Raw genomic sequence first — 12,046 nt, forward strand, 5'->3', positions numbered from 1 at the left:
CTTTCCTTGACAACCGGCTAATTGTTGTGCTAGGTTAGCATCTCGCCGCACACTTAATGTTTACCACGTCGATATAACACGATAACTTTCATACCCGCACGGCAAACTATCACATCGCGTTACGCAATGTCCTTCAATCGCGTGGCATCCCTTTGCTCATTATCATAACAACCAGCCACCGTTTTTTACATTGTGGTTGTAGCGACATTGATGTTAGCATTTGTGCAGCCAACGAGTGCTTTTCGTACTTGTGCATGTATATTTATTATTATTATTATGTTTTCCTTACTAATGGTGGTTTGGTTAGCAGCGTCTATATAAACGATTTTCCCCCGCCATGAGCCAATGCTGTTATGCTGGCTGTTAGTCGCCTTGCAGAACGGAAAAGTCTTCCATCACCAGATGACTTAACTGACACCAGTATGTCACCATTGAGACTTTGATGACTGGAAGTGTGTATCATATTTGGGTGAAATACAAGCATTAGGCTAATGGTTGTTTTCAACAACTTATAGGCTATTGTTGTGAAGGCCTGTTAGGCCCCAGTCGGCCAGGGCCAAAGGGCTTAAACACCGCTTGTGGCTAATGCTACATCCATACATCTGTCACTTTAATTAATGCTCGCCCAGCCTCTTGGATCCTGTATTTATGGTTTAACAGGCCCATTTTGCACGTTCCCAAAAATACTAAAACTTTGATTAAGGTTTTAATCACACAGACAACATACCTCTGGGAAAATGTGATGATTTATGTATTACAGCAAAACATGTTCTTGACCAGTGTTTTTCAACCTTTCCTGAGTTGAGGCCCATTTTTTTCATTGAAAAAATCCCGAGGCACACTACCAGCAGAAAACATTAAAAAAAGAAACCCAGCAGCCGATATTGACAATAAAAAGTCGTTCTCGCAATTGTTGGATATGAATTCCAACCATAACCAAGCATGCATCACTATAGCTCTTGTATCAAAGTAGGTGTACTGTCACGACCTGTCACATCACGCTGTGACTTATTTGGAGTTTTTTGGTGTTTTCCTGTGTGTAGTGTTTTAGTTTTTGTCTTGAAGTGAATTATATTTATATAGCGCTTTTTTCTCTCTCTAGTGACTCAAAGCGGTATAGCTCGGTTGATAGAGTGGCCGTGTCAGCAACTTGAGGGTTCCAGTTTCGATCCCAGCTTCTGCCATCCTAGTCACTGCCGTTGTGTCTTGGGCAAGACACTTTACACACCTGCTCCCAGTGCCACCCACACTGGTTTAAATGTAACTTAGATGTTGTGTTTCACTATGTAAAACGCTTTGAGTCACTAGAGAAAAAGCGCTATATAAATGCAATTCACGTTTTACGCTCCTATTTGGGTGTTGATTGTCATGTCATTTGTGGACGCCGTCTGCTCCACACGCTGTAAGTCTTTGCTGTCGTACAGCATTCTGTTTTTGTTTACTTTGCAGCCAGTTCAGTTTTAGTTTTGCCTTTTCATATTTTTGGTTTAAGCATAAGACACCTTTTTACCTGCAAACCATTGTCGCCTTTCCCGACATCTACAAAGCAATTAGCTACCTGCTGCCACCTACTGGTATGGAAGAGTATTACACGGTTACTCTGCCGAGCTCTAGACAGTACAGACACTCAACAACGGCACATTTAGGGATTATAATGACTGGTTTGCAAAAAATATTTTTAACCCAATTACGTGAAATTACATAATCCCCCACGGCACACCAGACAATATCTCACAGTACACTAGTGTGCCACAGCACAGTGGTTGAAAAACACTGTTCTAGACCACAGTTGTCAAACTCAAGGCCCGGGGGCCAAATCTGGCCAGCCACATAATTTTGTGTGGCCCGCGAAAGCCTAGAAATAATATGCGTTAATAAAATGCTTAATATTTTTTTATTCCTATTCTTATTTATTTCCCTTTTGACATTAAAAATCATGTACTGCATGCAGTTGCATATCTTCTAGAATTCAATATTATCAACATCCATCCATTTTCTACTGCTTGTCCCTTTTTGGGGTTGCGGGGGGTGCTGGAGCCTATCTCAGCTGCATTCGGACGGAAGGCGGGGTACACCCTGGACAAGTCGCAGGGCCAACACAGATAGACAGACAACATTCACACTCACATTCACACACTAGGGCCAATTTAGTGTTGCCAATCAACCTATCCCCAGGTGCATGTTTTTGGTTGTGGGAGGAAGCCGGAGTACCCGGAGGGAACCCACGCAGTCACGGGGAGAACATGCAAACTCCACACAGAAAGATCCCGAGCCCGGGATTGAACTCAGGACTACTCAGGACCTTCGTATTGTGAGGCACATGCACTAACCCCTGTACCACCGTGAAATATTATATGGACCCCGACTTAAACAAGTTGAAAAACTTATTCGGGTGTTAGTTAGTGGTCAATTGTACGCAATATGTACTTCACTGTGCAATCTACTAATAAAAGTCTCAATCAATCAATCAATATTATCATGTATTCCAAAAATATTTTTGGTAAAATAAAGATAAATACTAGAGATGTCCGATAATGGGTTTTTTGCCGATATCCGATATTCCGTATTATCCAACTTTTAATTACCGATTCCGATATCAACCGATACCGATATATACAGTCGTGGAATTAACACATTATTATGCGTAATTTTGTTGTGTTGCCCCGCTGGATGCATTAAACAATGTAACTTTACAATGAATTGATTAATGTGGACCCCGACTTAGACAAGTTGAAAAACTTATTGGGGTGTTACCATTTAGTGGTCAATTGTACGGAATATGTACTGTACTGTGCAATCTACTAATACAAGTTTCAATCAATCAATCAAAAACAAGGTTTTCCAAAATAAGAGAACAACTTCAACTCCGGTTATGGAAAAAAAAAGTGCCAACATGGCACTGCCATATTTATTATTGAAGTCACAAAGTGCATTATTTTTTTTAACAAGCCTCAAAACAGCTTGGAATTTGGGACATGCCCTCCCTGAGATAATTCTGATACCCATTACAACTATGAGAAATACTAAACTTTGACTTTCACAAAGTGCATTATTTTTTTTATTTTTTTTTAAACATGCCTCAAAACAACAGCTACAAAAACAATGAAGGCACACAGCTTCAGTCCGGAGTATACTACCTTGAGACCTACGAATTCGGGAGATGGGGGTGGAGGATGCGGCGGGGTCTGGGGGGTAGAGGGTAGCGAGGGGTGTATATTGTAGCGTCCCGGAAGAGTTAGTGCTGCAAGGGGTTCTGGGTATTTGTTCTGTTGTGTTTATGTTGTGTTACGGTGCGGATGTTCTCCCGAAATGTGTTTGTCATTCTTGTTTGGTGTAGGTTCACAGTGTGGCGCATATTTGTAACAGTGTTGAAGTTGTTTATACGGCCACCCTCAGTGTGACCTGTATGGCTGTTGACCAAGTATGCTTTGCATTCTGTGTGTGTGAAAAGCCGTAGATATTACGTGACTGGGCCGGCACGCAAAGGCTTAAGGTTTATTGGCGCTCTGTAGTTCTCCCTACGTCCGTGTACACAGCGGCTTTTTAAAAAGTCATAAATTTTACTTTTTGAAACAGTTACCGATAATTTCCGATATTACATTTTAAAGCATTTATCGGCCGATATTATCGGACATCCCTAAAAATGCTTAGTATTTTTTTATTCCTATTCTTATTCTTATTTATTTTCCTTTTGACATTAAAAATCATGTACTGCATGCAGTTGCATATCTTTTAAAATGCAATATTATCAGCATCAAAATATTATATTATCATGTATTCCAAAAATATTTTTGGGTAAAATAAAGATAAATACTGTACTTAAATATCTGCTTGACTTATGATTTCAAAATAAATTATCATTTAAATTGTAGACTGTAAAATTGACAACAGATTTTACGGTTAAATTCCGCCGACTTGAGTTTTTTACCATAAAATCAACTTTGGTACTGTTTTTTGCCATATACAGTAAGACACTAAAACATTAAAAAACTAACCAAAAAAAACCATTGAAACAAGATTTTATGGTAAAAAAAACAAAAAAACTGGCAGCTCTGTTGCTTGAATGTTACTGCTAAAAACAGTGGTATTGTTTTTCCATTCCATTTGTTCATTTTTTTTATATGCTTTAACAAAAAAAACCACTGTTTTTATTGTAAAATTCTGGTGACTGAGCTGCCAGTTTTTAAAGTAAAATTTTAAGATTTTTTTTGCAGCTTATGTAAAAAAAAAATATTGTTAATGTATTATATATATGTACATGTATATTCATATTTTACTCATTGTTAAACGTGGCCCTCTGAGGGCAACCATAACTGCGATGTGGCCTTCAATAAAATCGAGTTTGACACCACTGTTCTAGACCTAAAATTCAACACTAAGCAAATTACAATCTGCTACACAATAATATACAACACATTTTAACAAAAGAGGAGAAATATAATCTTAGAGAAAAATTTAATTTAAAACATTTGTACGCACGTACAACACTTAAGACCTCCAGTATATCAGTATGTGGAATTAAATTATTACTTCAAACTTAAAGTGTTTACCAAAGTACAAAGAAGAAGAACCATGATAAACATTCTGAATTTATCTCATCCATCCATTAATTTTCAAGATAATCTTACTCATCTCACCATACGAAACATAACTTGCTTCACCAATTATTATTTATTTATTTTTATTGTTAAAACTTATGGAGTATATTGTGAATAAATTCATAAGCGTGACAACACATTGTCCAATATTTTCCACAAAGATAAAATAAGTCATATTTTAGGTTCCTTTTAATAGTTAAAACAAATTTAAATAATGGATCCCATATTCCAATATATGACTCATTATTATCTAAACTAAATGCATTTTTTTCCACTGATATTATTTCCATAGCTTGTTTATACCAGTCAGTACGAGAGCTTGTTTTTTGAACAAAATGTGTCAGGTGTCTGGTATAAGTTTGGACCCCCCACCCCCCTGTTCTTGTTAATTATGATGTTACTTGTTTTTTATGCAGCATATTTTATGGTGTACCGGTATATGTTCTTTCATTGCAGGTGAAGGACGTTGCAGTATACAGAATATATATTTGAGGCACGTCTACATTCTAGACGTTAGGATGGCAGGACGTAGTGAGGATGAAAGTGTCAGCAACAGCAGTGGAGAATCAAGGTATTCCATATTTTACTTTACATTCATTTGATGATTTCAATAAAGCTTCACAATGAGCACAACCTTTTTTTCACAGAAATAGACCACATTCTCTGAATTGTATGTAATATTAACCTTACCTGAAGGTCAAGTTCATTCAACTTTGTCTCTTTTATTTTTGACATATCACCAGATAACACAAGTCATTTAAAGTACAGTGATGCATTGACATACACGTTTTAATTGGTTATATGATGGATATTTTCATTAAAAAAATACTCACTACATGCACACCTTAATATTTTTTTCCCATTATTTCTTTTAATTCAATGAATTTTGTCCACTTCTTCTCAACATTGTTCTTCACATTCATGGTTGGAAAAACAAAGTTGTGTCTTGCTTATTAGCTTATGCTAGTGAGTGAGACACCGGATGTGTTGGTTGTGATCTTACAGGGTTCACTGTGACATTAGCTATGCTAACTAGTAGTGGGGAGGCTCGTAGCCTGCATTTTTGCTCACAACTTAACTCATAACAGTTAGCTGAGACACAGTGCGAATCCCAAAATTTGTAATATAGGGCATTTGCAAGCTGAGGTACCAATTTATATATTCCATACAGAACAGTTCTATACGTTGCTATTTTATTAAACAATCATTTATCATGTTTAGTGTTCACATTTATAATGTATCATCTGTTCTCTATCACTTGTAGACGAGCGATCACATTCACTCAGTGATATGTCTTCAGTGTGACCTTGTGGATTATTTTGGACTCTTTCTAATACTGTATTACCTCAATTTACGAGCTCAATTGGCTGCACGACCGAGCTTGTAATTCAAAACACTCGTATCTTGAATCAGCCCTGCCTGTTAAATTAAATCAATTCAATTGTTGCTTGGCTCTCCCAAAACACAATTTTAACATGTAGCATTCCCTTTAAAAAGTAAAATAAACTTTGAGATAAGAAATATTGTTTAAAAAACAATAAAATAGCATTTACTGTCAAAATGACTACAATAGGTTTATGAAATATTGTAATATATTGTTCAGCATTTACCTTGGGTAATAGACTTTTGTAGGTGTCTTCTACAGGCTTCTTCTCCGTCGTGTAACAATCAATAGGAACTAGTGTTTATGTTGCACACAGATGTTTTTGAGTGGCAGACTAGGGGTCAGAGTTGACAGCAAGATTTGGTAATGCTCGACTGTACAGTTTGTTATGTCAGGACTAGACTGAACAAACTGAAACATTAAACAAGCACAGCATGGATACATGTCTGGCCGCGAAGGCTGGCTGCAGTTTTGTTTGATGCAGACTGACGATGCTCCGGTTAGATCGACTCGCCGGGTCAGCTAATCAGTCGAACATGTTTGTCATGGTTTGTTTCTCTCATTCGGTCACCCGCTTCTTCTTCTTCACACTAACTTTTTCAATTCCGGTGGTTTGAGGGGCAGGATTGTGTCCGTCTGTGTACAGTCACTACTGTAACTGCGGCAGCAGGGATGCTCTTAACTTAAATTAACAAAAAGCTCATTGATAACTCATATCTCAAAATGATTGTAAGTTGAAGTACCTCTGTACTGTCTATGATGATAATGTGTGTAATATAACCGTAGAGGAGCGATTGCGATACTATGCTATCCGAGCACGTTTGTATCAGTACTCCGTATCCATTATCACCTCACCCACAGTTGCTGTGCACGTGCACCTGTGACTGTCAAGGAGCAATTGCAGTACACAGTGCGCATATTTGTACAACTGCCCCCCAGGAATGTAATGCAATGGAAAACACTGAATTGTTTGAAGCTTCTAATAATGATGCAGGTTTTTGTCCAGTTCTATGTGCACAACATTAACATGCTTCTTTTTCTTCTTTCCCAAATACAACAGCAATTCTGATGATGAATCTGGTTCTGGATCCCGATCAGCATCCAAGTCAGGCTCAGGTTCCAGTTCTAGCTCCTCCAGCAGCAGCAGCCGGTCAGGAAGCAGTGACTCAGGAAGCGGCTCAGACTCTGGCAGCCAGTCTGATTCTGAGACAGAAAAATCCAAGGAAAAGATTGAACCCCCAAATAAGTCCAACATTGACGGCGCTGATGTAAGCATTATTTGAAGCTTCTTTCTTGAATGCTTTTATTTTATTCAATGCTAATTTTCCACACAAATAGCTAGAACTTGTTGAATGATCTCTGATAATGAAGTCTCTTTAGCAGACTCTCCAGGATCTTTGTAATTATAATTTGTTATAAAAGTTTTGATCAAACGAAAAGCCGTAAAAAATTAATTCATGTGTTTTACGATGTGATCCTAATTATTCTAAAAGTACAACACAATCTTTACTAGGAACTGCAAAGTTCAATAATGCAAAACAGAAAAGTGAAATATAGCTCCGCCTTTGATGACTTTTTTCTTTTGGGATTGTCTTTTACAAAGACATGTTTAGTGCACCGAAAGTTGAATCTTCAAAGAACTGAGTAAATACACAGTGACATCCCTCTGTACATACACACACTACATACTGCATTATACAGCCTTTGATTTCAACAAAGCACTTCAGTTGTTTTAAGTACACAGTAATATAATCAAAAATCAGAACTCTCTATTATCAAGAGATTAAAATACTTGTAAAATGCATTCAACAACCCTATGTTTGGCACTTTTTCTATTTTAGTCTCTTACTTATTTCACCTTAAAATGGAGCATATTCACTTATGATATTTTAGTTTTTTTATTGGGGTGGCTCGGTTGGTAGAGTGGCCGTGCCAGCAACTTGAGGGTTCCATGTTCAATTCCTGCTTCTGCCATCTTAGTCACTACCATTGTGTCCTTGGGCAAGACACTTTACCCACCTGGTCTCAGTGCCACCATCACTGGTTTAAATGTAACCTAAAGATGTAGATAATGGGTTTCACTATGTTAAACGCTTTGAGTCTCTAGAGAAAACCACTATATAAATATAATTCACATTATATTGCAAGTTTTTAGCTGACATTAGCAGTACAACGTTACTCAAGATTAGAATTTTCTCTCTTTGTCCACCCAACATTAGCTATGTTATTATAGGATAGTGTGCAGCTGAGATAGGCTCCAGCACCCCCGTGACCCCGTTAGGAACAAGCAGTAGAAAATGGATGGATGGATGGATGGGTGATTAGTCAAAGATGTGGTGGCTTTTGCATTGTGTAAAATTGATACATCATGTTCACTGCAAAATGCTAGAAGGTCTTAAAAAGACCCCTCTATAATGGTTCAGTTTGGACACCTTGTATAATGTTCAGTTTTTTGACTCACTGATTGTTAAATATTTCTCTTCCACTTTCACTCAGTTCTGGAAGTCCAATCCAAGTATTCTAGCAGTGCAACGATCTGCTATGCTCAGGAAACAGCAGCAGCAGCAGCAGCAGCAACAGCAGCAGAGACAAAGCTCCTCAAATACTGGATCTGATGAGGTAATACTGTGTAATGTGTAATACTGTTACTTCCTAAACAGTGATTGTTATTTTTCAATGATTCCAGGACTCGTCAAGTAGCGATGAATCAGACTCATCAAGTGGATCCAAAAGGAGAAGAAATTCTGGCTCTTCTGACTCTGGATCGGGTAGTGGATCTGGATCCGACTCGTCTGTGGAAAACAACAGTGATGAAACGGCGTCAGACTATGAGCCCTGTCACACCATCAAAAGTCAAAAGCCACCCACCAAGTAAGTTTTATCATCTTTTGGAAGGTAATACAAATGAGAACCAAAGTGCTGCTTGCGGCCCCTTTTTTTTGCCCGTGCCATCTTGTAAAAATATAACACCATAAACAATGCAATACAATTAAACAGAAAACAAAGGACATTTGTCCCTAATCCACTTAAAATGGTCCATGCAATCCCAAATGACTATTTGCTTCTGATGCACCAAATTCCATGGCAACCTGGCACTGATGCAAGGATTTCTCCCTCTCCAGTAGCAGGTTTTGCAGGTTTGTGTCTTCAACCCTTTAAATATCTACATTTTTCCCAGGATGCACATGCTTGCAAGATTTAAGCCGTTTTCCAGTATGTTTAGGCCATCCAAAAGGCAAATTAGTTGCCAGAATGGTAACAATTGATTTTAGTGTCTTCAATTAATTCAAATGTGAACAACATCAAAGTGAGCACCCACACCATTAAATTTTCCTCTATTAGAACATACAAATACCCCGTCTTCCGCCCAAATTTAGCTGGGATAGGCACCAGGACCCCCGCGACCCTGAGAGGGACAAGCGGTAGAAAATGAATGATGGAAGTATATTCAAGAGTAAAACAGTCTTGGTCACCATAGTAACAGTTATTACAAATAGTAACATATTTTCTTTAGTGTATTATATTTTGTTTGAATCAAAAATAACAGTAATAAAAACAGTTTTTTAAAATACGATTTTATAATTATTTTAGTGTCCAACTCTTGGCCTGCTTTGTAGTAGGAGTATGTTGATGCATCAAATCCTATGATTTCATTTAATGCTGACAAATCCGAATCCGCTTTATTGGCCAGGTATGTTGAAATTTGACTTAGTACACTGCTCTTTCTCTAATAATAATTCAAAAGAAATTCTGTAAGGGCCGGTGAGGTGGGGGGGAGATGTATTGAAAAACGTCATAATCATTATAATAAAGCACTCTGAATTGTTATTGAATCTTCAGATGCTTAAGATTTGTACACACTAACATTCGGGTTCGGGGTGGCATAATAATGTAATATCAAGAAAGGGGAAAAACTATTAATGACATGTATCAAACCAAGCACTACAGTACCGTATTATCACACCTAAATAAACTCACCTTAATGCAGAATCAGTGGGACCCAATCTTGAGTTCTTGCAACTCGTTTTGCTAGCTTATCGTAGCTGTGCGCAAGGATGGAGGAGGCTCGATCAAGTGCTATATTGTGATACATGGGCAGAAATGAGGATTTGTATCAAAATAAAATATTCGAAATTTACGGACCGAATATTGGGGACCAGTGCTGTATTGAATGTACTTAGCAGGCATGTACTTGGCCTTGCTTTATGTACTCTACAGCATGATTCTGAGTAGTGAAACAAGTTAACATTTTTTACTTCTAGCAGTAATAATGTATGCTGACTCACTGCTCTGTCTCTTGTTTGCTTACAAGATAACTTCTGTGCTGGTCGCTGTATTGTTAGGTGCAGCATAAAGAATAAACAAAGCACTTGCACAGTTGATGCTTTAATGCTAGTTTTTGACTTCCACATTAGGGATGTCCCGATCCGATATTTGGATCGGATCGGCTGCCGATATTTGCCAAAAATTGCGTATCGGCAAGGCATGGGAAAATGCCGATCCAGATCCAGTTTTAAAAAAAACTCCGGTCCGTGTATTTAAATAATACATTCCACTTTTCTGCTGCTCCGTAATTTCCGTTCCGCATTTTCCAGCACACCTTCAACACATCCACAATTCTCACGCAGTTGCTTTTAGCTGCTGGCATTACACGACAGGCTCTTCTCACTCTTTCCTGTGTCTCCCTCACAGACAGCGAGCGCACCTTCTTACACACGTCACATACTGTCACGTCATACGTCACATACGTATACGTCCTCTCCCAGCAGAGAGCAAGGTAGCGGCATGGCTAACGTTAGCTGTGATGCTAGCGCAGCCGCTAAGGTGCGCGCCTGCTCAAACGTCCTCTGCGCACGGCAAATCTATGCCACGCACAAAATCAAATAAAAAAATAAGCGCTTAACAATTTTCGACACACGGACACGACAGAGACAACAGTTTTTGTCATCATTGTTCAAATATTGTGACGTCTGTCGAGACGCCTATCTTCATTCGGTGCCACACGTCCAGACTCCACACCATCAAAATGGCAAAAAGTTCCACATCAACACCGTATGAAAAAAATAGTGATTTTTTTAGTTGTGATTTCCTTCGCTGCATGAAAGTTTAAAAGTACCATATATTAATGCAGTATGAAGAAGAATGTTTGAATGTAGACATGCAAGCCTTGAAAGAACATTTTGAAAATCAAGACTGCATTTCCTGCAAATGGGTGCATTTCTACCCTATATTTTAACTTTAGATTTATTCTCATATCAAACTCTTTTGGCTGTCTTTTTGACACTTACATCCGGCGCCCCCCTCCACACCCTGGATTATAAATAATGTAAATAATTCAATGTGATTATCTTGTGTGATGACTGTATTATGATGATAGTATATATCAATCAATCAATCAATCAATGTTTATTTATATAGCCCTAAATCACAAGTGTCTCAAAGGGCTGCACAAGCCACAACGACATCCTCGGTATAGCCCACATAAGGGCAAGGAAAAACTCACCCCAGTGGGACGTCGATGTGAATGACTATGAGAAACCTTGGAGAGGACCGCATATGTGGGTAACCCCCCCCCTCTAGGGAGACCGAATGCAATGGATGTCGAGTGGGTCTAACATAATATTGTGAGAGTCCAGTCCATAGTGGATCCAGCATAACAGTAAGAGTACAGTCCACAGTGGGGTCAGCAGGAAACCATCCCGAGCGGAGACGGGTCAGCAGCGCAGAGATGTTCCCAACCGATATACAGGCGAGCGGTCCACCCCGGGTCCCGACCCCGGACAGCCAGCACCCCATCCATGGCCACCGGATCTGTGTGTCTCCCCTTCCACAAGGGATAAGGGGGAGCAGAGGAGAAAAGAAAAGAAACGGCAGATATATCTGTATCATGAATCAATTTAAGTGGACCCCGTCTTAAACAAGTTGAAAAACTTATTTGGGTGTTACCATTTAGTGGTCTTGTACGGAATACGTACTTCACTGTGCAACCTACTAATAAAAGTCTCAATCAAAACACATAGAATCATCATACTGCTGTGATTATATGCATCAAGTGTTCATTCAA

At 38.7% G+C, this 12,046-nt stretch overlaps 1 protein-coding gene across 3 annotated transcripts in view; it reads left to right on the plus strand.

Moving 5' to 3' along the window:
• Nucleotides 1-12,046, plus strand: part of chd1 (chromodomain helicase DNA binding protein 1) — a 65,252-nt gene that overhangs the window by 710 nt on the left and 52,496 nt on the right. For all 3 annotated transcript variants that reach the window (XM_061980685.2, XM_061980686.2, XM_061980687.2), the window contains exons 2-5: nucleotides 5,055-5,169; nucleotides 7,043-7,250; nucleotides 8,479-8,601; nucleotides 8,669-8,853. In XM_061980685.2, the coding sequence (XP_061836669.1) occupies nucleotides 5,117-5,169; nucleotides 7,043-7,250; nucleotides 8,479-8,601; nucleotides 8,669-8,853 (569 nt within the window). In that variant the 5' untranslated portion in view covers nucleotides 5,055-5,116. The remainder of the gene's footprint in view (nucleotides 1-5,054; nucleotides 5,170-7,042; nucleotides 7,251-8,478; nucleotides 8,602-8,668; nucleotides 8,854-12,046) is intronic.

This window comes from Nerophis lumbriciformis, linkage group LG20, assembly GCF_033978685.3.
Source record: "Nerophis lumbriciformis linkage group LG20, RoL_Nlum_v2.1, whole genome shotgun sequence".
Classification (NCBI taxonomy): Eukaryota; Metazoa; Chordata; class Actinopteri; order Syngnathiformes; family Syngnathidae; genus Nerophis; species Nerophis lumbriciformis.